This window comes from Macrotis lagotis, chromosome 3 (genome assembly GCF_037893015.1).
Source record: "Macrotis lagotis isolate mMagLag1 chromosome 3, bilby.v1.9.chrom.fasta, whole genome shotgun sequence".
Classification (NCBI taxonomy): domain Eukaryota; kingdom Metazoa; phylum Chordata; class Mammalia; order Peramelemorphia; family Peramelidae; genus Macrotis; species Macrotis lagotis.
This window is the reverse complement of record NC_133660.1, coordinates 40,231,589-40,257,949: the sequence shown is the minus strand read 5'-3', so window position 1 is coordinate 40,257,949 and position 26,361 is coordinate 40,231,589. Positions and strand designations below refer to the sequence as shown.

Sequence of the window (26,361 nt, the reverse complement as noted above, 5' to 3'; positions counted from 1 at the left end):
CTGATCACCAAACCACAGATGCCATGACCTTGAAGTTAGATGAGATCATAGAATGGGTTAAGTACAGACATATCAACAAATATACAGTGGTGAGCAGTGACCTTAGCTGATAATTTAGTAGAAGTTATATAAATAGGGAAGGAAACATTAGTAACTTACTTTGGTCCATAAACCATGCTAGATTTCTTTCTTGAAAGGTTTGAGAGAGTGATAAATCAGGCATGTGCTTTTCATATATATACATATATATACATATATATATATATACATATATATATGTGTGTGTGTATGTATATATATATATATATATATATATATATATATATATATAATCTGTATTTCAGCAGGGCATCTCACTAAGCCTCTCATACCATCTCTCTGAGATCTGTCAGCAATAGCATGCTATTAAATGGGTTCATAAGTAGTTTAACTATACATCAAATATGTTGTGCTGGATCAATGGCAATCTTGAGGATTGCTTCAGGCCACTTAGATTTGTTGTTGAACAGTTTTTTCTCATGACTTAAATAAAAAAAGCCTGTAATATTTTTTAAAGCTTGTTAAATTGAATTTAAAAAGAAAATGAAATGAAACTAGAGGAAGAAAAAGTTTGTGAAGAAAATAAGTATCTTAAACGATGGAGCAAAACAGCCCCCCTCTCTCCAGAACCATAACAAGTGACATAGTAATCACTATGAACCCCTAACACCCAGATTTGTCCCTTCTAAAATCTAGAGCTTCTAATTCAAAGAAAAAAAAAAGCTGTAATCATCACAAACTGGCAAGCTTCAGAGGAACTGGTTAAGATCATTTAATACTAAAGAAAATCTTGGAATTTTTCAAAAGAGAAAACACAGTTGGCTTGTATCCAAGAATAATTTATCCAGCAATACCAAGAGTAATCCTAGAGAACTGTCATAGTTCTGATAAAAAGATCAGATCTTAGTGGAAACTTTGAAATCCAAGAGAGAAGAAATCTACAATGAATGGATAAGGGTACGACATTCAGATGGGGGGATGAAACAAGTGTCTCTTCAGAATCCTATGTCTTCAGGAATGTGACAGGTAAATTAAAAATTGAAAATTTAAATAATTTTGTCATTTTGTATAAATGTGGCAAGAAAGGTATGTAGAACTGTTGATTGAAATCAACATCTTTCCCTACCCCTATTATATGGAGGAAAATTAAAATGAAAGAAAATAGAAGAAAGGAATTTAACTGTGGAATTGAAGAGAGGACAGAGGAGTAGGAATTCAGATCACTTTTATTGGTAGATCTAGTACTGAACAAATTTACTTACCTTTCTCTATACCCTTCTTTGTAAATGGGGGGGGGAGTTAGCAGTTTATGAACAAGAGAAATATTAAATTAGAACTCAGATTATGAATGGAAAAATTACTAACTTAAAGCACAACCTGAATAGGAGCAAGAAGGAGAATAAATTAGAAGGTAAAATCCAGCACTGTATTGTTGACAAGAAATACTTTCTGCATGAATGTTAAAGACAAATTTTACTTTTACTTTTTCTTTTTTTTTGAACTGCAACAAGTTATTTCATATTTTTCCCTTTTTTTATTAGTATTTTTTCCTATTACGTTAAAAGTTTTTTCAACATTTATCCATATGCATAATTTATATTGCACAGTTTCTTCCATCTTTCCTTCCTACCCCTTTCCCTTCAGTGATGAACAGTCTAGTGAACACTTTATGTTTAACATGGGTTCTACACATGTTAAACATGTGCTTATCTTTGTGTTTTACATATTAGTCATTTTCTGTATGAGCAATTAGGATTAAGGGAAAAGAAAGAAAACATGAGATAAGGGAAAAAAATAAGAGAAATTTTCAAAAAGTAAATGTGTCCATTAAGATTCTGTAGGTTTGTTTTTTGTTTTTCTTCCTCTGGATATGGACAGCATTGTTCACATCCAGTGTCCTAGCTCTCTGAATTGTTAGAGGAGCTGCAATCATCAAGGTTGATCAACTCACAATGTTGTTGTTCATGTGTCCAATGTTCTCTTGATTCAACTCCCTTCGCTTAACATCAGTTCCTGTAATTTGTTCTATGCTGCTCTAGAGTCTGACCTTTCATAGTTTTTTATAGAACAATAGTACTCCATGGCATTTATATACATACAATTGTTCAGCCATTCCTCAATTGATGATCATCCCTTCAATTTTCAATTCTTTCCCACTTCAAAAAAAGCTGCTATGAATATTTTGGAAGATGTGGAACTTTTCCCATTTCTTTTATGATTTCTTCTAGATATAGGCTTAACATTGCTGGGTCAAAGGGTATATCAGTTTTATCGTTTTTCGGGCATAGTTCCATACTGCTCTCCACAATGATTGAATCAGCCCACAACACCAACAGTGCATTAATATCTCAATCTTCCCAAAACGTCTCCAATATTAATAGTTTCCCCTTTTTGTCATCTTAGCCAATCTGATGGGTGTGAGGTGGAACTTCATAGTTGTTTTAATTTTCATTTTTCTAATCAGTAATGCTTTGAAGTACTTTAGTAGGAGTTTCAATTTTAGTAGGCGTACACAAAAAAACAAAATATATAGTTAAAAGACACTATAAGAAATACATTCCATATATATAGATGCACATATGTATACATATACAATCATAAGCATTTGATGTAGAAACAGATAGAATTTCAGGGAAAAAAAGAAAACTAATAAAATTTGAAATCTTCAGTATTCATTGAAAATTTTTGAGTTTCAGATTTTTGCCTTTTCATCTCTCCCAATTTGATATATAGGTTATATATTTGCAATCATGTAAAACATTCAGGAAAAGTCTTGATGCAATAATATGTTAGGACCTGAATTAAAATTTTACAAAGTTTGATATACTAGATCTTTGATAACTGAAAAGTACACAGGATCATATTTGAAAGGCCTACCAGTGGCTAGAGTAAGGATTTATTATTTGATAAAAACTGCCAGGAAAATTTGAAAGCACTTAGGTAAAAATTCCTGTTAAATCAATATCATAATAAATTCCACATGAATATGTGATATAAATCTAAACTGTCATAAGCAAGCAGACCAGGTAAGATCTTTGTTATAAATACAGATGAAGAAGAATAATAGAAGATATAAGAAAAAATAGCCATTTCCCTGTAGATAAATATTGAATGCTAAGCTGTCATTTTCCACAAGAGAAATATGTCAAATTACTAATTGTAAGATAAATTAAAATAGCTCAGTTCCTATTTCTCAGATTTGCAAAGATAACCACAAAAAAGGAGAAATCTGACAATTATGGGAATTCTAAGGGGCCTCGAGGCACACTGCTGCAGAACAATCATTCTGAAAAACAGTTTGAATTTATCTCCAGAAATGAACAAACCCCACAAGAATCCAGGGTTAGCACTGTTCCTAGTCATCCATGTCAAATAGATCAGAAGTAGGCAAAGAGCCTCAAAATTGCAGTGGCATTTTTTGTCTTGAGGGGAAATAATCTTCAAATACCTCATCAATAGAAGAGAGAGAAAACAACCCCAGGGAACCAACAAGTCAAAATACTCTAATAAATACAGTAAGGAATTGGAAATGGTGTGGATGCTTATCAGTTGGAGAATAGTTCAGGAAAATGTTATTGAATAGTCTTGTACTGTAATATGGTATTTATATAACAAAATGAGTATAGTCAGAGAAACTGGGTAGTTAAGTGTTAGCATGGTGAAGGTCCTTGAAGACTCTGAGTAAGTTTAGCCTGAGAAAAGAAGGTCTCAGGGGGTTGTGAAAGCTAGCCTTCAAGTTGGGATTAGACTTGGATTATTTAGTCTAGAGGTTGGACTCAGTAGCAATGAGGTGGTGGTGGTGGTGGTGGTGGGGTAGATCATGCAGAGAAACAATTAGTTTGATTTTAGAGAAACTTCCTAGATATTTAAACCTGTCTAAAAGTAAAATGGGCTACCCAGAATAGGATGGGGTGTCTTCTTTCTTGGAGATATTCAAGACAAAGTTGGGCAGTCACTTGTTTTGGGGTATGATGAATTAAGGGCCCCCTTTTAAGGGCTGGAATAGATGGATCTGAGAATAGAAAGGAGGTTCATTGGCTCCAGATTCCTTGTGTTTTCTGATAGACTCCCAATGCTGAGCTCTTTCTAATATGGAAAGGGTGCTGTTCTGAAATGGTTGTGAAAAAAAGACATTGAGTCTTTAACAAAAACTTCATGTTTGTTGCTTTTAGGATAAAATACATATTCGTTTTAAAATCTGCAGTACTTTGGACTCTAGTGTTCCTTTCCCAATTTTTCCATTTTTCTTTTCAATTTGATCTTTTTTCTAGTCAAGTGGGGCTACTTGCTTTCTCCAAAACTAGCATTTGACCTTTAGATCTCTGCCCCTTAAGATGTCATGTTACTCAAAATTTTTTTATTGTTGGTTGTATTTCCTCCCTCTGCTTTACCTTTTAATGTTAAATATTGTATCCAGAGAAGGTAAGCACCTTGAAGGGAGTGATTGTTTTACAGTTCTTTTCTTTGAATCCATACCAAGGTGTAAGGTATAACTGTAGGTGCATAATTTCAGTTTAGAAACAGCAAATGTTTGAAATTTGTTTTGCCATAGGTAATGGATTTTGTATATCTTTGGAACTGAATCTGTTTAATTTGGCTATACTTAAAGAATTTAGTTCTCATAGAATGTAAAGCACTTAAAAAAGCTTTGTGTTTTACAGTTCACAACATATCTGAAAATTTTATCAATAACATAGCATTTTAAAAATATGTGAGGATGGGAAGTGAATAAGCATGACTGTATTTTACAAATATGCTGCGGCTTGTACATTTAGCATTTATCCATATTGGATATGATAAGATCTCTGGAATGAGAGTTTTAAACTTATAAAAGAACTGCTGTGAAACAAAAGACATGGATCTGGACAGCTGCCCCTTGACCCTTTAAGGAAAGGGAGGAAACTGTGTTCTGTAAGAATATTTGGCGACATTATTACTGTTGTCTTTGAGTGATTAGTAATAGAAGGGTTTAGATCTTTTCCTGGTATTTCTATATGTCATTCTAGGGCAAATTTCCTGATCCTTATCCCCATGTGTGCTACACTTTGAGCTGTTTCCTAAGAGTAGTTGCATATTAGTCACTCTGTGTGTGCATGTAAATAAACAGTTTGTCTTCTGTCACATGCCTTTTGGTGTGTTGGCTTGTCATTAGTCCTTGAACTTTTAGGGCATTATCTTCCTTGCCATTTTACCTGAAGCCTCTTTTTAAGGATTCAGCCAGTATACTTGTATTTACTTTATTCAAGGCACTGCATTAGGGAGAAAATTAATCAAAGAGAATAAAAATACTTGCTTCGTTTTAAGGAGCTTATTATTATTAAGTTCTTTGTTCTACAATTCATGTTTGAAGAGGTTCACAAAGGAGGGGTTAGGAGATTTGTATTATGAAAGGTTTCCAAATGGCAGGTGACATCCAGAAAGATTGTGTAAAGATTGAATTCTAAAAGGTGGAAGAATGTAGGAGAGTGAGCATAATAAGGATGAATTATATAAAGACAGAAAGTAGGGAGATAGTTTATCGAGGTGAGGAACATAGAAGGCATGAAAGAAAGTAGTGTGAAGGAAAAGTAGTTTGGAGCCAGATTGTGGAATGTAAAAAGACCCATTAGCTCTGATGACACATTAAAATCATGACCTTTATGGTAAAAGATTTGAATTTTTCTTTTTGAGCCAATTAGTTTCTACTTGATAGTTGCTGCCATTCTTTTGAATGGAGACCATCTTCCTGTGAATTTCTTGTTGTCTTTAACTCATTGGGTAGATTTTTAAATTTTTTTTTTGAGAACCAAATGTTATCCTCTAGCAGACTATTGCCACTACTTCTTGAAATCCCTGGCTCAACACCAATTAAAATTCTAGGGTAGCAAAGCCATATGTGAGAGAACATATGACACATCAAATGAATGTATTGCTTTAAAGTTTTCCAAATGTTTTACATATAGTATTTCACTTTTAAAGAACATAAAATCACCTCAAAGAAATTCATTTCCTTTTTCTTTTGTTGGAACTTTGAGAAGAAAAGCATTTGTATTAAAGAATATATTGTAATAATCCCTTACCTTCTTTCAGACTAACAGGGATGCCAAAAGAAAAATATGATCCCCCAGATCCTCGCAGAATTTACACCATCATGTCAGCAGAGGAGGTAGCCAATGGAAAGAAATCTCACTGGACAGAATTGGAAATCTCTGGTGAGTCAGATTTAAAGGATTTAAAAAAACCCCATGGGATGGCTAGGAGGCGCAGTGGATAGAGCACTGGCCCTGGAGTCAGGAGTACCTGAGTTCAAATCTGACCTCAGGCACTTAAATAATTATCTAGCTGTGTGGCCTTGGGCAAGTTACTTAACTCCATTGCCTTGCAAAAACTAAAAAAACAAAAACAAAACAAAAAAACCCCAAACATTGGCAAAGGAATGAACATTATGTATTTGTTCCTACATATTCAACCAGAGTAACTAGTCAGAAATTGAATTCTGAAATACATACATTTGTCTGTATTGTCAGTCTCTACCTTATAACTAAATAGCTTTCTTTACTCTGCCATTTTTGGAAACAAAAAAAGTAAAAGCCTGAGCCAGAGCTGGCTCTCTGGAATTCTAGGATACCCAAATAATGCATTTTCATAGGAGTTTTGAAATATTTTATTCATTTTTTTATAAATTAATTATTTAGATTTATTCCTAAACCAAATTGTGTCATGTCCCTAAGTAACCCATCATTGCTTTGTTTATATATGAAACACAGAGACATTTCTTACCTATGAAAAGTAATTGTGTGATTTATGGTTTCACTAAATATTTTGGGTCTTAAGTATTTTATGAAATACATAATATTATTGTTACTTCAGTGGACCATTGTGATACTGTGTTTTAATCAGAGATAAAATCTTAAAATATTTTCTTAGTTTCCCTGCAATTATAAGAAAATCATGACTCAAAATTGCATCAACTCAACCTTGACCAGAAAAAAGTTCAGACTTTTCTCTTGCTCTGGTAAATGAAGGAGTTATGTTTTAAAAATGAAGATTATGTCAAATAGAACTATATGTGCTGAAGTAATTTCCTTTCAGTTGTCTTCTTTCCTTGTTACTTTTGTGGTTTATTGCATAAGTAAACAGGAGACTACAGTGTTTAAGGTTTAGAATATTTTTATATAGTTTGTGTATGTCTGTACAACCTCATTTCCAAACAGACATTTTAGTCATTTGGATCTTGCACCTGAAAATTTTATCTTTAATCGCTTTGCTTTTTAGGTAGAGTGCGGAACTTAAGTCCATCACTTTGGTCATTGACACACTTGACAGCTCTGCACCTAAATGACAACTATCTTACTCGCATTCCACCTGATATTGCCAAGCTTCATAATCTGGTTTACTTGGATTTGTCATCCAATAAACTCAGAAGTTTACCAGCAGAACTAGGAAACATGGTGTCTCTCAGGTGAGTAAGCATAGAGGCATGTTCTACTAGCTAAGAATTGGAATTCACAAAATGGTAGAATTTTCAAGTTTGGAGATAAAATTGTTAAATATGAAGCAAAAATATTGGATATGCTATCTAGTTAAGTGCATTTCTAGTACATGACCTGAATGCTTTATTGAATTTTATCCAGATTCATATTAAATTTTATTTCCACTTTTAATTTTATTTTTGCAAGGCAATGCAGTTAAGTGATTTTCCCAAGGTCACACAGCTAGGTAATTATTAAGTGTCTGAGGCCGGATTTGAACTCCGGTACTCCTGATTCTAGGGCTGGTGCTCTTTCCACTGCACCGTCTAGCTGCCCCTTCATTGTTTATTTTTGTATACTTTTAAAGCTTTCCATATGTAAGAAAATTCTTATTACAAATTTTAACTTTTCCAGTCATGCTAGGGAATCAATAAGTTTAAATGTTTAACATTTTATACATTTAAAATGTGAAAAATGATTCAGTTTTAGAAAATGCTACTATAACTGTTTAAAATTTTTTATATTCATAATCATTTAGTTCTTCATCCCCAATTCTATATTAGCTATCCAACATTTAATCTTTCTTCCAGTATCTTGAGTGTTATATATTTATCAATAAGTTGTTGATATTTTTCCTTAAGGCCACATAAATACCTAAATACATTTGTTTTCATTAATAGGGAATTGCTTTTAAATAACAATCTGTTACGGGTTTTGCCTTATGAACTTGGTCGGCTCTTCCAGCTACAAACGTTAGGTTTGAAAGGTGAGGCATTTTTGTTTTCTATTTAAATAAAGGATTTGGAGTGAGGGAATGGAAGGGAGATGCTCTCTAAGCTTATGTTTAGCTGCTCTGTGGGATAAATGGATTGTCCTGAACTGGTGGTTAGATTATAGGATCATCAATTTGTCTGACTGCTTGTTTGAAAATATTCTTAGCTTTCTGATTTTCTAAAAGGATTAAAAACTTTTCCTAGGTGATATGTTCAAAATCTATTTTCAATTTTTAGTTATTCACATCTCTTTTTTTAAACATCCTTTTATTTATAAAGCTATAAAACACAAAGCTTTACAAAAAAGCATACATCACATTTTGATGTTGATAGATTGTACAAATAATGTGTTTACAAGGAGGACACGATGGGTCAAGTGGAGTTCCTAATTCCTATACCCATTCACAAAGAATCCTGTTAAGAGAAAACTATGGGCAAAATTAGTTCATCATGAGGTCACCCTAAAAGACTCATTTCCTTAGATTTTGGTATAAATCCCAAAATTTTTCTATGTTTATAATGAGCTGACTCTGGGAGAGAATCATCTTGTTCTGGAGTTCCATATTTGAAATTTATAATTTGGAGCCTCAGAGGATTGACTTGGTCTGAACATTTAGACTTTGAATTGTTAATGTTTTTGGTCTCCAAGACACAGTCCTGTGGGTAGTGGCTTAACTAATACTATGACGTGAACAAGAGGAAAAGTACTCAAATCAAGACAGTGAAATTATAAATAAACAGATGTGCTCTGAAAATTGGCTAAAAGAGCAAAAAATGGGATGTCAATTATTTTATATGGTAGTCTTAAGAGCTGTGTCTGTGCCCAAGTTTCTAGCCTTATTGAAGCATTCTATAGACCCCTGAATATTGAAGAAAAGAAACAGGTTGGAATGGTGGAAATCATGTGTTGAAACTGAAATGTCAGAATATGAACCATAGCATTGAAGTATAGCCCTGTACTCTTTTTTTTTTAATAGTTTTTTTTTTTGCAAGACAGTGGGTTTAAGTGGCTTGCCCAAGACCACACAGCTAGGTAATTAAGTGTCTGAAACCAGATTTGAACTCAGGTCCTCCTGACTCCAGGGCCAGTGCTCTATCCACTGCGCCACCTAGGCGCCCCCAACCCTGTACTCTTGTATATATTCCCATTAATAGAAATACAGCTCATATACTGAAGTTCCTTGTTAGATTTTTGTTTAAAAGCAAAATATACCCAAGATTTAATAATTCTTGAAATCCTCATTAAACACCTATTACATTTAATGTTTTATTTGAATCTAATTATTATACTTTTTCTCACATCCCGGCTTGCTTAGACCACAAATTATTTCTTCTTGTTGAGGATTAACCAAGGTAGCTGATAAACTGCCCTTTTTGTCACTGCAATGCATTTTTCTCTTAACACAGCATTATGCTTACCTTTTCTAGGTTTTTAGATTCACTTTATTTTTTGAGTTCCAAATCCTCAAATCCTCTCCTTTCCAGCCCCTCCCCTATCCATTGAGAAGGTTAGCACTATATCAATCATATGGCATAACCAGTTTTTATGTTATGTTGAGAAATGAGAAAATTCCAGAATTCAATGAGTAGGAAATGCCTAATGTTTTTAAAAAATTCTTAACTTTAGGGTCTTCAGAAAAATACTTTCTATTGTAGACACTTTGGGATCTTTTTTTTTAACCATTTACTGTTAGCTCATGTCAACATGTTAGCCTTTTCTGGTCTGCCAAAAGAAGGCCAGTTTTCAAACCAGTAAATAAAACACATCCTCCTTTCCTCTTGTGGAGGGAATGCAGGTAAGATATTTCGGCTACAGATGTGACTAGGTCATGCCCCCCCCAAAAGGGCAGTTTTGGACCAGAATATACTGGGGGAGAGGCTTTCTCTTTCTTTAACTTAAATTTCCTTTTTTTATTGTAGTACTTCTTTTCATTCTCCTTTTTAATAGTATTTTTTTTACCCAATTATTTATTGTGAAAAAATTAAAAATATTTTTTCCCAGTTACTTGCAAAGTTAGTTTTCAACATTCATCCACTTGCAAATTTGAATGCCACAGCTTTTCTATCATCTTCTTCCCCCCCCCCCCCCGCCCATGGCAGTGAACAATCTGGCAAAAATTTAACATGTACAATCATGTTTAACATATTTCCATGTTAGTCATTTTGTGAAAGAGGAATTAGAACTAAGGAGAAGAAAATGAGAAAGAAAGAAAAAACATAAAAGAAAATTTAAAGTATATATAGTATGTATGCTTTGTTCTTTATTTGGACTCCAATTTTTTTTTTTTTTTTGGTAAATGAATGTGGATGTCAATTTTCTATAACAGATCCCTCAGGGTTGTGTCTGTGATTACTTGACTACATACATTCCCAATTGTGTTTAGAAATTTGTCCTCCTCTTCAGGGAAGTAGGAGAGGGAAGGGGAAAGAAATGGGAAGAAGAGTGATAAAAGGGAGGTGGAAAATAAAAAGTTAAAAAGTAAACGGGGAAAGGAAAGAGGGCTGATAGGCAGCAGTCAGAAATAGAACATTGGTGGCGAGCAATAAGGGAAAAGGAAAGAAAAAGTATAAGCCAAAGGAAAGATAAGATGGAAAGGAAAATAGAGTTAATAATCATAATTGTGAATGGAATGAACTTTCCCATAAAATGGAATAGGGTAGCGAGTGAATTAAAAACCAGAATTCTATAATATGTTGTTTACAAGAAACACATTTGAAACAGATATGGGCTAGAGGTAGAAGACTAGAGCAGAATATGTATGCTTCAGCTGAAGTAATAAAAACAGGGGTAGCAATCCTGATATCAGACAAAATAAAAGCAAAATTTGATCTAATTAAAGGGGATTAGGATGAAAAACCAAGGTACCATAGACATGAAATAATATCAATATTACAAAGATATGCACCAAGTGATATAGCATCCAGATTCTTAAGCCAAATAAGTCACATGAAGACAGAGAACAAAAAAATTGATGAAATATTGTGAAAATTTAAGCATACATTTTTAAAAGATTTTTGAGCTCCACACTTTTCTCCCTCATCTCTGCTCTTCGGATTAGGCAGTTTGATATAGTTTATACATGTACTATCATCCTAACACTTCATTTTAGTCTCAGTTGTAGATGAAGAAACAGATCAAAGGAAAAAAATCACCATGAAAAAGAATAAAGTAATTGAAAACAATCTGCTTCGATCTCCATTTAGAGTCCATCACTTCTGCTTCTGGATGTGGTTAGCATTTTCCTTTGAGAGTCCTTTGAAGTTGTCTTGTTTTGGATCAGATGTTGCTGAGACGAGCTGGGTCATTCCCAGTTGATCATCAGACAATGTCACTGATAGTGTGTATATGGTTTTCTGGTTTTTGTTCATTCTAGGTTTTTCTGAAATCTGCCTGTTTATCATTTCATATTGCATAATAGGTAACTTCCTGTCCATTTTCTAGGAAAAGTGAATAATTTCATCAGTGAATGATTTTTTGTAAATGGCAACCTGTTTCAGGTTTCTCTTGTTGAGTTTAAGTCATTTTGCCATGGTTTTTTCTTTTTTGGCTTACTCGTCATAGGTTTTATTTATTTTGAGTTTTACAATTTTCTCCCTAATCTTACTTCCCTCCCCCCACCCCCACCCCCCACAGAAGGCAATTTGTCAGTCTTTACATTGTTTCCATGGTATACATTGATTCAAATTGAGTGTGATGAGAGAGAAATCATATCCTTAAGGAAGAAACATGAAGTATAAAGATCAAACAATAACATCAGTATTTTTTCTAAATTTAAGGTAATAGTCCTTGGTCTTCAAACTCCACAGTTGTTTCTCTGGATACAGATGATATTTTCCATTGCAGACAGCCCCAAATTGTCCGTGGTTGTTGCACTGATGGAATGAGCAAGTCCATCAAGGTTGATCATCACCCCCATGTTGCTCTTAGGGTGTACAGTGTTTTTCTCATTCTGCTCATCTCACTCAGCATCAGTTCATGCAAATCCCTCCAGGTTTCCCTGAATTCCCATCCCTCCTGGTTTCTAATAGAACAATAGTGTTCCATGACATACATATACCACAGTTTGCTAAGCCATTCCCCATTTGAAGGACATTTACTTAATTTCCAATTCTTTGCCACCACAAACAGGGCTGCTATGAATGTATTTTGCCATGTTTTCACCAAATTTCTCTAAATGTCAGCATTTTTAATGGACATTTTCACTTTGTGACCATTGTGTGTTTTAAGAAGTTTTTTATTCATACTTTTTGTTTTCCTACACCATCAAAGTTATCTCAAATTATCCCCTTACTTTCCTTAGAGCCCTCTCATATGACAGAGGGATAAAATCATCAGTTGAATGAATCAATACATTGAAAGTTGTGGAAAAAAAACCAGTCAACTTTAAGAATTGAAAAATGAAAAAATTTTAAACTTTTGTGACCAGGGTAATGAAACATTTTCCCTTTTGTTCTTATATACTGATTAAAGTGGACATGTACAAGAGAATAAAGTTTTAGCCACTTGTTATTTGATATTCTGTTGTTTAGGTTTCTCTTCTCTCTATTCCCCAGCCTTTGGAAGTCATGCCTTTTTGTTCTTGCTCTTTGTTTCAGGCAATCCTTTATCACAGGATATTCTCAGCTTGTACCAGGACCCAGATGGAACCCGAAAGCTACTGAACTACATGCTTGACAATCTAGCAGGTGACTTAACCCCATCTTTTTCTCTCTTCTTGGGTTTTATGATGATACAGACCTTTGGTTTCCTGAGGTTCTGATCTTCAGCTCATTTCTCTTATTTTGGCCCTCTTCTCTGGGGTAGTATCAAACGGTTCCTCCCTCCCTCTTTGCATTTCTGTCTTCTTCAGTGCTGTCTCTCTTGAGCCATCAAATGTTGTCTCTCGGGCTCTGTGTTCTCTTGTTCTACTAGACCATCTCAAGCCTAGCTGCATGACTCAGAGGATGAATGCTAGAGTCCAGACAGAAAGACTTGAGTTCAAATCTTGTTTCCCAGCTTTACTAACTGTACATTTCTTTTTTTTAAAGAAAGATTTTATTTATTTTGAATTTTACAATTTCCCCGAAGTTTGTTCCCCCTCCCCTCACCCCCCACAGAAGGCACTCTGTTAGGCTTTACATTGTTTCCATGTTGTACATTGATCTAAGTTGAACGTGATGAGAAAGAAATCATATTCTTAAGGAAGAAAAGTAAAGTATAAGAGATAGCAAAATTACATAATAAGGTGATTTTTTTAAATTAAAGATAATTGTCTTTGTTCAAACTCCACAATTTTTGGATTTTTCTGGATACAGATGGTATTCCTCATTGCAGTTACCCCAGAATTGTCCCTGGTTGTTGCACTGATTGAATGAGCAAGTCTATCAAGGTTGATCATCAGCCCCATGTTGCTGTTATTAGGGTGTACAGTGTTCTTTTGGTTCTTCTCATCTCACTCAGCATCAGTTCATGCAAATCCCTCCAGGCTTCCCTGAATTCCCATCCCTCCTGATTTCTAATAGCATAATAGTGTTCCATCACATACACATACCACTAACTGTACACATCTTAACAATTCACTTTGCTTTTCCTGTTCTCTATTCTTTATCTTTGCCCTCAATCTGTGAGCCTGTGATACTTTGATCTTTCCAAGTTTTTTCTGATACAATATTCACTTATTCATTCATGTAAGATAAAGCTATAAAAACTTAGTAAAGAATTAGGGTATTAATGCAATTAATACAATTCCTGCCCCCCCCCAAAACCCCACAACATTATGTGTATTATGTTGGCCATTTTCCAAATGGATTATACTTCAATAATATATCTTAAATATTCCTTTAAATTTCTCTTGTTTACACTGTTCAAAACTTAATTAGTTTTTACATTAGTCTCATCCAGTCTTCTGGGCCTCACTTCAATTTTTAACCAGAGTTCATTCTACTATAACATGTTCCCTTAAATTTTAACAATTCTCAGTGCACAAAAGGAGTCAATGGGCACAACACTGATGTGAAAAATCAGTGATACAATGAAAAAGGATAGGCAACCAATGAAAACAGTTTTATGCTTATAATCTATGTAGATAACTATAAATACAGAAAAGTAGATATTTGTGGAGGGAAAAAGGTTTCCTTACATTAAGATAAAAGATCATATAGTGATGATGATGATGATGATGATGATGTGTGTGTGAATACAAAATAGTTGGAGTTACTTAAAATGGGGTTTATAAAATTTTTTTTACTTAGTGATGGATTTGATTGAATAGATTAATAAGTTAAGAGTTGGCAATTTGTGATTCTTCAGAAATAAAATATGGGTATGTTGGCATCAATGTGGCCAGCACTGGGCAGATAAACAGTGGATTATTCTCTGTGGATTATAATCTGTGATTTTTTGCGCAATTCAGTTTCATGTAAAATTTACCATTAAACTCCTTGACTTTTAAGTTAATTTTGATGAAGTTGACTATTGATGACTTTTGTTGTTCATTCTTCAGTCATATCCTACTCTTTTACTTTTTACACATGCAAAGTTAGTTTTCAATATTCATCTATTTGAAGGTCCTCCCTCCCATATCCTACTCTTTTACTTTTTACACATGCAAAGTTAGTTTTCAATATTCATCTATTTGAAGGTCCTCCCTCCCTATGGCTGCAAACTATCTTATACAGTTTGTACATGTATAATTGTGCATAACACATTTCCATATTAGTCATGTAAAAGAGGAATTAGAACTAATGGGAAAGAAAAAATAGCGTGGAAGAAAGAAGTAAAAAAATATAAAAGAAGTTTTTAAAAAATGAGCACTTTGCTCTGCATTCAGAATCCAGTTTTTTATCTGGATGTGGATTGCATTGTCCATAGCAGGTCTTAGGATTGTCTGTGTTCTCTGTTCTGCTCTCTTCACTGGGAATCAGTTCAGATTTTCAGGAAGAGGGAGGACAGCTGACCCCACATCTGGCAGAGTTTTCTTCAGGTCTAAGTGGATCTAGAGGTCCTGTCCTGAAGCCCCTAGGAATTGTGACTCTGTAACTTTAGGACAGTATAGATAGTGAAAGGGCTCTCAAATTAGTATAAAGGTATGCTATTTTTTTTCTTCTGGTGTATACCTTCTTGGGAGTATTCTTTTATTAGAGTTAATTTTTTTCTATAATTTTTTTTTCAAAATAAATCTTTTATTCGGGAAAGTGAATAAATACTATGTCCTCATTCTATTCAGAGAACTGGATATTGGGCAGCTAGGTGGCATAATGGTTAAAGCACCAGCCCTGGAGTCAGGAGTATCTGGGTTCAAATCCAGTCTCAGACACTTAATAATTACCTAGCTATGTGACCTTGGGCAAGCCACTTAACCCCGTTTGCCTTACAAAAACAGAGAACTGGATATTGGGGAAGATGGGTTAATTGACTTTTTATTAATTTTTAAAACTAGTTTCATGAATTTAATCCTTAGTTATAAATTACATTTGCCAGTGTGTTGGAATTCACAACTTTTTTCTTTTTTCTCCTTGTTCCTTTTTTTTAGAATTATAAAGATTTTATTTTGAGTTTTACAATTTTCCCCCAATCTTACTTCCTTCTCCCTACCTCCCACAGAAGGCAATTTTCCGGTCTTTACATTGTTTCCATGGTGTACATTGATCCAAAATGAACATGATGAGAGAGAAATCATATCCCTAAGGAAGAAACATAAAGTATAAGAGATAGCAAGATCAGACAATAAGATATCAGGGTTTTCCCCTTAATTAAAGGTAATAGTCCTTGGTCTTTGTTCAAACTCTGCAGTTGTTTCTCTGGATACAGATGGTATTCTGCATTGCAGACAGCCCCAAATTGTCCCTGATTGTTGGACTGATGAAATGAGCAAGTCCATCAAGGTTGCTCATCGCCCCCTCCCCCCCCCATGTTGCTGTTAGGGTGTAAAGTGTTTTTCTGGTTCTGCTCATCTCACTCAGCATCAGTTCATGCAAATCTGTCCAGGCTTCCCTGAGGAATTCACAACTTTTAAGAAATATACTAGAAAAGTCAATAAGTGCTTTATTTTATGTTGGTGTTTTTGTTGTTGCCTCAAGTTCAGGTAGGAAGAAAATAAGGATAATTTTAGTCTTTAAATGGAATGTAAGGAAATAATTTTATTTATAATTCACAGCCTGAAATATTTTTTTTAGGTTTTTTTTTGCAAGGCAATGGGGTTAAGTGGCTTGTCCAAGGTCACACAGCTAGGTAATTATTAAGTGGCTAAGGCCATATTTGAACTCAGGTACTCCTGACTCCAGGGCTGGTGCTCTATCCACTGTACCACCTAGCTGCCCCCTGAATTTTTTTTTTTTTTATTTTTGCAAGGCAAATGGGGTTAAGTGGCTTGCCCAAGGCCACACAGCTAGGTAATTATTAAGTGTCTAAGGCCATATTTGAACCCAGGTACTCCTGACTCCAGGGCCGGTGCTTTATCCATTGCACCACCTAGCCACCCCAACCTGAATTTTTTTAAAGAAAATTATTAGTAGTATTTTGAAACTGATTAAAAAAAGTTATAATTTGGCATTACCTTACACCTTCCCAGCCCAGAATATTTATGACTCCAAATCACTGGAACATCTCAAAGCCAACTTGACAACAAAACACTTCATTGCTCTTGATACAAATTCAACCCTATCTAGATTACTAGCTCACATATCCCTGTAGCTAGTTTCCTGATTAACTTATTCTTAAATCACTAAATCTCTCATTTTACTATGACACTAGATTTAATGAATAGTTGCTGAATACTTATTTCAGGAATTCATTCCCTTTTAAATTTGCCTCTGTTTTGAAAGCCTCATTGAGTATTTTAAAAGAAAATTTCTTTTTCCAAAGGTAGCTTTTGATGTTTTTTGCAAGGTTTTAGTTTTACATTCTTCTCCCTCTCTTCCCCCTGACAGAAAGCAGTCTATTAATGCAAGGACTGCATGTATAACCATGCTAAACATATTTTCCATATTAATCATGTTGTGAAAGAAGAATCAAATTCAAATGGAAAGAAAAAGACATAATTCATGAGAAGATAACTTTTAAAAATTAAAGATAGGAAATTTTGATCTATTTAACCTCCACAGTTCAATCTCTGGATATGATGGTATTTTCCATCACAAGTCTTTTAGAATTATCTTTGATTATTGTAATAAAGAAAATGAATTTGTCACCCATATTTTAAAAATTACCCCTCACTGTTTGGGAACCTTGCATCTAAGCAGTAAATGAGAATCAATTTGATCCTGTATCTGTAATTTGCATTAAAGTGTATATTTAAAAAAAATATATGTGTGTGTGTGTGTGTGTGTGTGTGTATATATACACATTTTTTTTCTTTCAGTTCATCCAGAGCAGCTTCCTCCGAGGCCATGGATTACATTAAAGGAACGAGACCAAATTCTGCCCTCAGGTAAAAATTTTATTGTCCCGGGTGAATAGAATCACATGAGATTCTGTTTGGTCTTTGTGTTGAATAATTATTAGCATGCCTTTTCTTTTTCTCTGAGTTCATCAGCAAACCACATTGTGACTTCACTAATGGGGTATGCTTCTAAACCTCTCAGGGATTCTCATAAGAAAATGTCTTACTCATTGCAGTGATTTTCTTTGTAATGAGTATTTGCTTAGAGAAGCCAGCACAAGACCTGTGTCAATAAGATAAATAATAGAGATTACACTGATTGACAAATTAAAAAAATAAATTACAACCAGGAGGTGGAAAAACCTGGGTTTGAAATCAGCCTTAGACACTTAGAAGCTGTGTGACCCTGGGTGGGTCATTTAATCTGTTTGCCTCATCTGTAAAAATGAGGTGAAAATGAAATGGCAGACCAACCATTTTATTATCTTTGCAAAGAAAACTCCAAAAGGGATCTGGATCATGATAAATAAACAGGTCTGAATAAAGACTGAACAATAACTTTTAGGTATTCTCTCCAAAATACAAACTGTTAATATCATATATAACTAATTAAGTAACTTGAGATTAGGTTTTTAACTTCTCTATTCTCATAGTATTTTTTAACAGTACAGTAATTATATTCTTGGATTAATTGAATATAGTTTCTTGTAATTACCTTTTTAAAGAAAATTTTTAATAAAGTATTATTTCTCCAAATTTTGAGATTATTAGAACATTGGACTTGATGAGTACTTATTAATCATCTAATGCTATTGTTTCAATAAATTATTTGTAGATGACAAGAGATTGGAATTTGGAGTCAGAACTGAGATCAACATTTTCCTCTGACAAATGCTGTCTGTGTGACTAGTCATAGAACTTTACCTAAGCCCTCATTTCCTTATGTCTAAAATTGGGATACCAGTAGCAACTATTTCTCAGGCTTTTTTTTTTTTTAGGATCAAATGATATAGGAATTGCCTTTTAATCATATATAAATATTAGGGAAGATTAGTCTTATCTATAGTTATTCTGAAACTTTCTGATCAAAAGTTGTCTTTGTGTTTTAATAAGCAAGTCATTTTGCCTTGGTAGTTGGAGGTGGTAGGTGTTGTGAGGGTGGAAATTCAGTCATCCCTTTTTGCTAATGTCAGAAATGTTTTGCTTCTTCTAAAAAACACAGCTGTGCCTTAACTTTTGTTATCACATTGATTTTCATTGTACAATATTGTTAAAATTGTTCATTAGTGGGATTGTGTCAGTGTTTCCATTAATAAGCCCTGAATTATGGGGAGTACAGTTACAAAAAAATGCAGGTGCAGTAATGATATGGACCAAACAAAGGCACTTATACATTCTGAACTCACTGTATTTAACTTTTTATTGTTTTTTCAAACGGTGGAGAGAAACTTGTCTAAGTAATTCTTTTTTGAGATGTTAGAAATTGCAGGTTTCTTGGCCTTTGGAGGTCATTAATAATGAGAACAAGAATACTAGCTTGTTGACATCAGAAATAGTTAAATTTTTGATATTTTTGATTATGTTGGTTTTTTGGTTTCTCATCTATGGTCATGTTTCTTAGTTGGACATGGAGATTTTTGATGAAGTCCCATTGTCTGAATATGAAGAATTCATTGATACTTGGGATAGGTAAAAGTTTCTGTTCGTTCATAGTTCCCTTTGTGTTATACAATTGTGATTTTTAAAATTTCTATTTTTTTAAAAAAATGTGGTTAAAGTTTAAGGCATAATGTATAACCATGGAATAGGACTGAAAACCAAGTGACTTTTCCCAGGAATAAAATGTATTATAGTAAAATGAGAGATGATTTGAGTTAGCTAATCAGGAAACTAGCTACAGGGATATGTGAACTAGTAATCTAGATAGGGTTGAATTTATATCAACAGCAGTGAAGTATTTTGTCTGAGTTGGCTTTGAGATATTCCAGTGATTTGGAGTCATTAAACACTCTGTACTGGGAAGGTGTAAGGTATAGGTTGGTCCCCAGGTTTCTGAGGCAGCTTTAGGGTTTGATCTAGTTCTCATCTGATGCCTCTCCCACTTTCACCTTGTAACCCCTTCTCCCCCCCCCCCCCACCTCCCATAACCTCCAGACCTAGAGAGGGACAGCCTGTATTTGCCTGACTCAACTCTTTTTATTGTTCCATGATTATCAAGTAAATGTTTCATTTTTAGTGTAACAGGTTTGTCTATATACCTTTTACTTTTCATGGAAATTAGTTTAATTTAGAAACTAGTCATAGGAAGATAGTCTTGAGATTTTTGTTTTGGTGTCAAATACTTTATATATTCTGATTTCAGACCTCTAAGTTTTATGGATTTATTCTTTATACTTATCTACTGGAAGGGAGAGGGGGATGATAGGTGTCTTGAAAGGGAAAATGGGTTTGTCCATTTCTCTAAAATTCATGCTACTTAAATTTATGTAGGAAAATTTCTCTATGCAAATGAGTCGTAGAAATAACTCTGAAGTTTACAGATATTTGATATTCTGCCAAAAATGAAATGTGTCTATTTTAATTAAGAAACTGCTATAGGCTTGAGCATTACTAGCCTGATTCTAGGATAGTAGGACAAAAGGAGAAATTCTTTAACAAGATTCTATAATTTAGACTTTCTTACTTTCTTAGACTTTTTACAAAATCGGAGTATCCCATTAGTTCATGTAGTTAGTGTTTTTGATCTAATAGAAAACCTTGTTCTGGGTATTTCTCCGTTAACGATGAAATTCTTGGTTTTTCCTTGATAATGAAGTCTTGTTACGTATATGTATGTGCTTAGTGTATGTACATATATGTGCATATACATTATATTTCTTCACAAGCAAGCTGCCTAATTTTCTCCTTTTTGTCCCTTGTTTTTTTCTTCTTTTTCTTCCTAGCATCATTCACGGTTATGTGTTATAATGTGTTATGTGATAAATACGCCACCCGGCAGCTATATGGCTACTGCCCATCCTGGGCATTAAACTGGGAGTACAGGAAAAAGGGAATTATGGAAGAAATTGTTAACTGTGATGCAGATATCATTAGTCTTCAGGTAACACTAGAAGTTAAATTGAATTGTCTTTCACTTAAAGACAAACTGGTTAAAAAATCAGCAAAACTTCAGAATAAGCACTTTGTGTTTAAAAGAAAATTATACATAAAGGACTTTTTTCCTTTTTTTTTTAAAAAGCGGAGTAATTTTGATAAGGGTACTTTTCCCCATGGTAATACAACATTTGACAAGTCCTAGATAGGCCTTACTTCTCGATTGTATTTTGCTCTGAGGTTTAGACTCATTTGTCATAAATTTAAGCAGTTAAATTTAGGACCAAATCATTGATGAAAGTTTGTCAAGATAGATAAATAATTATGAATAATTATGAAATGATGCTTAACTTTCAACTTATATAAGTAAGCCCATGTGTTAAAGTGGCACTTTGAGGGAAAGTGGAGTGTCTGTACAGTTCTCTATTGCTTATGCTTTCTTTACTCCTTAATAGTCTTCAGTTGAGGTTTAGATTCTCCCTTGTTTTGTCATCCTTTGCTAAAGCAAATTTAATTGAAATAAAACTACATTGTAGTGCAGTGACTTCTTTTTTGTTTGCTAGTTTCTTATTTGTAGATAATTTCTTCTTGGTCAGGTATTATCAATAACTTTAAAACTGTTAGGGGTTTGAAGATATTTTAAAAACAATCTGTATGCATGCATAAGTTCTCTTAAGTCAGGAGATAAATACAGTGTTTAAGACTGGGGAGTATATAAATTTCCATTCTTATTCTTAAGCTTTTCTTTTACCTCCTCCCCTCTTGTCACACAAGCCACCAAATGAAATGCTCCTTTTGAAAGTTAGTTATTCTGAAAAGAACAGAGGCAGGGAAAAGCAGAATCAGCCATAGTTAAATGATAGTCATGTGTTTTCAATGACTGAAGCATCAGTCTTTACAAACCAATTGATTTGAATGATCTTGTAATTAGTAGAGACAATTTCTGATGTGTATTGGTTGCCTATAAATAAATCCCTTTTTTGTGTTGTGCTAATTTCCAGAAGAAAGCATCTGTTCTATATCTAGGTCATTTAAAACAATTCTTAATTAATAAAATACAGCTTGAATAGGACTTTAGTTGGAGTTAAAAAGGGTAGTGTCTAGGGCCCTACAGGCAGCAAGACTTGAACTAAAATCCTCCCTTAGTTACTCAACTGTGTGACCCTAGGCAAATCACTAAATCTCCTTATTTCTTAGTTTCCTCCTATAAAATTTGGTTCTGTTGGTGGGTGAGAATGGAAAATGAAAACTATTATTTAAAAAAAAAGTCCAACATTACTTGGAAATTTTTGTCATTCATTAAACATATGTATCTTGTAATAGTTTTCATTTTTTAATGTATCTCAGATTTTAATTGATTAAAAAATACATTCAGTAGGTATGGGGACCTTTTTGTTTTAAATTTATTTTATTTTAAATTTTAAATCATTTCATGGTCCTGAGCTCTCTGATATTTCTGTTAGAATTTTCTCAGTATCTTGTGGATGATAACTGTTCTTTTCTCTTAGGAAGTGGAAACTGAGCAATACTTCACCCTCTTTCTGCCAGCATTAAAGGACCGTGGATATGATGGATTTTTTTCTCCAAAGTCACGTGCCAAAATCATGTCTGAGCAGGAGAGAAAACATGTGGACGGTTGTGCAATATTCTTCAAAACAGAAAAGTGAGTAAAGGGAATAGTGACACAGATATAGTTTTTAATTCTCATATATTTGAAATTCCAAGGATATTAGAAAAAGATTGTCAAGTCAGTTATGCTCAGTAGCCATTCTGAGGATCTTCTCTGGCTTTCTGGGTACTTGGCTCCCATCAAAATCATTTCATTCATTCATTATTTTACTCCTTCATGAATACTGGGATCTCACTGAGGTCATGGTATTAGCCAGGAAAAAGGATTTTAGGGTCTGAGTCTGTAAAGGACTTGAAAAAATGAACAAATATGAACATTTATTACATGAATGATGACTATTAATGCAAAGCAGTGTATTCTAAAGTGCCGGAAATTGCAAATAGAAAATCAAAATAGTCTCCTTCCCAATCCTCCCCTTCCCCCCTGGAGCAGCATATAGTGTTCTATGTGAATTTTCTACTATAAAATCTATGGGATGGCCCAGAAGTTTCAGTGATAAGTCAGTTTGCTTCTTGGCATTTCCAGAATCATGCCTGTGTCTGATGTTGAACTTTATGATGGTGTGAACCATGGCATATTCCAGAGCATTAGTTTCTGGATTTTTCTTGTTGCAATTCCTGGAACCCTTCAGAGCAGAGTGGGTTCCCTGGCTGAGGCTGAGGCAGGGCCTATGGCCAGTGTGGTAGTGCCCTGGTCTTCCCAGGGCTCGAAGATGGTAGAGGGGTGATTGACCAGCTGCCTTCTCTTTCTGCACATCCGGAGGTCCACGACTGCTTGGGCTTGCTAGGCTTTCCTGCTTGCCCTTGTAACCAATGGCTTCATGTTGAGGCTTTTGGGCTTGACTTCACAGCGTTTGCCACCTTGGGTGATGGCAGCAAGAGGGGTGTCTTGGAGGAGCATGGTGTCCTTGGCTGTATACAACATGGTTTGAGGGGAATTCCTAACTAAAGTTGTGATGGTTTGTGAGAAGAAAGAATGTGAGCTGTGTATTTAAGCTATTTAATAATTCTGTGGAGAGAACATGGCAGAATAGGTAGCCAAAAGCAAGAGTATTGTTTATTAAAATAATTAATTCTTGCATTTGGATAAGGTGCACAAAGTTCTATGTACATAATAATTCTACGAAATTGGTGTTTTATTATTACTCTATTGTATTATTAAGAAACTAAAGTTCAGAGTTGCAATGGCACCCTTGGTTGAGTAAGTAGAAAGTAGAAGGCTAAAAACTTCATGGTATATGGGCATCACTTACTTGAGTTCAGCTGTCTGCCAGCAGGCAGCTTTCCTACTGGAGCAGTCTCTTTTCAGTATAGACACCTTCACTCGGTTTAGGAAGGATTTTTACCATTTGTGCCAAGACTGAGATTTCATTTGTGTCTCCTTCTACAAAAAAGAATGGCTTGGGGAAAGGCGGAAAGGCTGGAGGCTTGAAGGAGAGGAAAAAGAGTCCTGATAGACTCTTGAGCTCTATGTTCATTAGGGTCTATAAACACATTTTGGACTCTTTCCCAGCCAACCTTATTTTAGTATACTAACCAATATTTCTCTGAAGGAAATTCTGGTGTTAATGATGGCTGCTTCACTTGGACTAATTTGAAATGATACTTTCCTGTTGTTGCTATCCATTTCTGTCCGTCAGTGACCTCTTCAAAAAGCTTATAATACTTTTCCTTTTAAAATCTTAGAGAAGGGATTCCTAATTTTCTGTGTCTGTTCTTAAGTATTAACTTTTACTGTTTACTTGGTTGCATTTTTAATTCTCCATAGACATCAGCATTATGGCTGAATAAGTTAACAAATTCCTTCTTTAGAGACTTATGTCTACTCCTCTACTCAGCCTTTGTCTACTATACTCTGCTAATATCTCTTCTTCTTTCCTAATATCTCTTATTTCTTTCCACTTATGTTCAGTTCAGTTATATATTTGTGTGTGGGGTGTTTGGCCTCTTTTCTGAATTAAATCTCCTTATCATGGAGGGGCAAAGACTTCTATTTTGTTCTCTTGAACAGTACTCACCATAGGCATTTAAGTGAATGGTGAATAGAATCTGATTTGGACCTTCTCTGAAGGTTCTATTCTGAATAAAATAGCCATTCTCAGTAGAACTTGAATAGAGAAGAAATAGGATATAAATGGCTTTCAAGGTCATGATTAACAACTTATTTCAGTATTAATGAGCTAAGTGGCTATTGAGAAAAATGTAACTGGTAATTGCCATCTGCTTCAGACCCAGGTGTATCTATTCTTCTCATACATTTATCATCATGGTTAGTAGACTGAGCCCTGGATTTAAACTGAATTTTGATTTGGTCAAAACACTTCTTTGGGTCTCAGTTTGCTAATCTCTTAAAAACAGGTTTATACTAAATGTTTCTGAAGTATCTTATGACTTTAAACCTTTGTATCTATAATTTCCTCAAGCATATCTTTCAGCAACCCCCTTTCCAACCCCAAAGGGGAAAAATCCCTACAAACATGTATTCTTAACTAATGAGGTCATTTTCTTTTTATTTAAAAACTTTTTTCTTACTCACCTCTATTTTTTTTAAGAGGATATGTATGACCTACTCTGTGCAAGTTTGAGGCACTGTACTAAGAAGTGCTTTACCAATTATTTTCTTGATCTCCATAAAATTGCTGGGAGGTATAGGCTATTATCTCTATTTTACAGATTAGGAAATTTAGGCAGATGGGTTCAGTGAGCTTCAAAAATCTGGTGAATGCCTGAGATCTTCCTCTCTTTCTAGGCTCAGCATTCTGGAGCTGATCCACTAACACAAAGTACATTTCAGTATTCTCATGATTTCCCTCCTTTTTATAAACCCTCTCTCATTATGGGGACTGGGGAAGGTTACCTCTTGTGAGAGGAAAGGGGCTGCTTTTGAGATCTTTTTTTTTTCATAAGGGGGACTCAATAATCTTGGTTCTAAACACCCACCTTTAGAAATTTGAAGGCATCAGGATTTGTTTTCTCTTACTAGATAATTTCCCTGGGAAGGGAGCTCAGGACCATGGTTCATAGAATGGCTCTACTTTGTACACTCCTTGTATTTCAACATAACCATGTTAAATATATTTCTACATTAATCATGTTGGGAAGGAAGAATCAAAATAAAAAGAAAAAATCACAAGAGGGAGAAAAAGCCATAAAGCATAACAAATTTTTTCTTTTCTTTTTTTGTTTTTTTTTTGGTTTATTTTATATTATTACAATAATTTTGTTAAAAGAGTAATCCCCCCCCCCCCCCAAGAAGGTGAGAAATCTCAAGAATAGTGAGATAGAGGAAAAAAATGTACTTCAGTCTATGTTCAGATTGCAATGGCTCTGTCTCTGGGGTGAGTTGCCTTTATCGTAAGTCCACCAGAGTAGTTGCTTCAATATTTTTCCCACAGTTGCTATCATTAGCTGTATTTCCCTCCACTCTATTCCTCCACCCTTTCATTTATTCTATTCTCTCTCTCTCCTTTCATCCTGTCCCTGTCCAAATGTGTGTTGTATCTGAGTACCCTCTCCTTCATCTTCCCTCTCTTCTATCATCTATTCCCCCCCTTCCCTCCCCCATTCCCCTTTATCCCATCCCTTTCTTCCCATTTTTCTCTAGGGGTAAGATAGATTTCTATACCCTATTAAGTATATATGTTATTTCCTCTCTGAGCTATTGGGGTTTTTTTTTGTTTTTTTTTTTAGGTTTTTGCAAGACAATGGGGTTAAGTGGCTTGCCCAAAGCCACATAGTTAGGTAATTATTAAGTGTCTGAGACCAGACTGGAACTCAGGTACTCCTGACTCCAGGGCCAGTGCTCTATCCACTGCGCCACCTAGTTGCCCCATCTCTGAGCCATTCTAATGAGAATGAAGGCTCATTCATTCCCCCTCACCTTCCCCCATTCCACTCCATTGAAAAAACTTTTTCTTGATTCTATCTTAGCTCCTTCTTCCTCTCCTTTCTCTTCCTCCCAGTTACTTCCCTTTATCACCCATTGACTCCATCCTTTTACCATTACCTTATACCATT

General features: G+C 34.6%; 1 protein-coding gene across 3 annotated transcripts in view; it reads left to right on the top strand.

Moving 5' to 3' along the window:
• The window catches only part of CNOT6L (CCR4-NOT transcription complex subunit 6 like), an 86,080-nt gene that overhangs the window by 34,084 nt on the left and 25,635 nt on the right, over positions 1-26,361 (top strand). For 2 of the 3 annotated variants that reach the window (XM_074228550.1, XM_074228551.1), the window contains exons 2-8: positions 6,109-6,230; positions 7,294-7,480; positions 8,171-8,256; positions 12,860-12,949; positions 17,602-17,670; positions 20,565-20,722; positions 22,224-22,378. In XM_074228550.1, coding sequence (XP_074084651.1) covers positions 6,109-6,230; positions 7,294-7,480; positions 8,171-8,256; positions 12,860-12,949; positions 17,602-17,670; positions 20,565-20,722; positions 22,224-22,378 — 867 coding nt within the window. Of the gene's footprint in view, positions 1-6,108; positions 6,231-7,293; positions 7,481-8,170; positions 8,257-12,859; positions 12,950-17,601; positions 17,671-20,564; positions 20,723-22,223; positions 22,379-26,361 lie in introns of those variants that run through there. The other variant, XM_074228552.1, reaches the window with a different exon arrangement.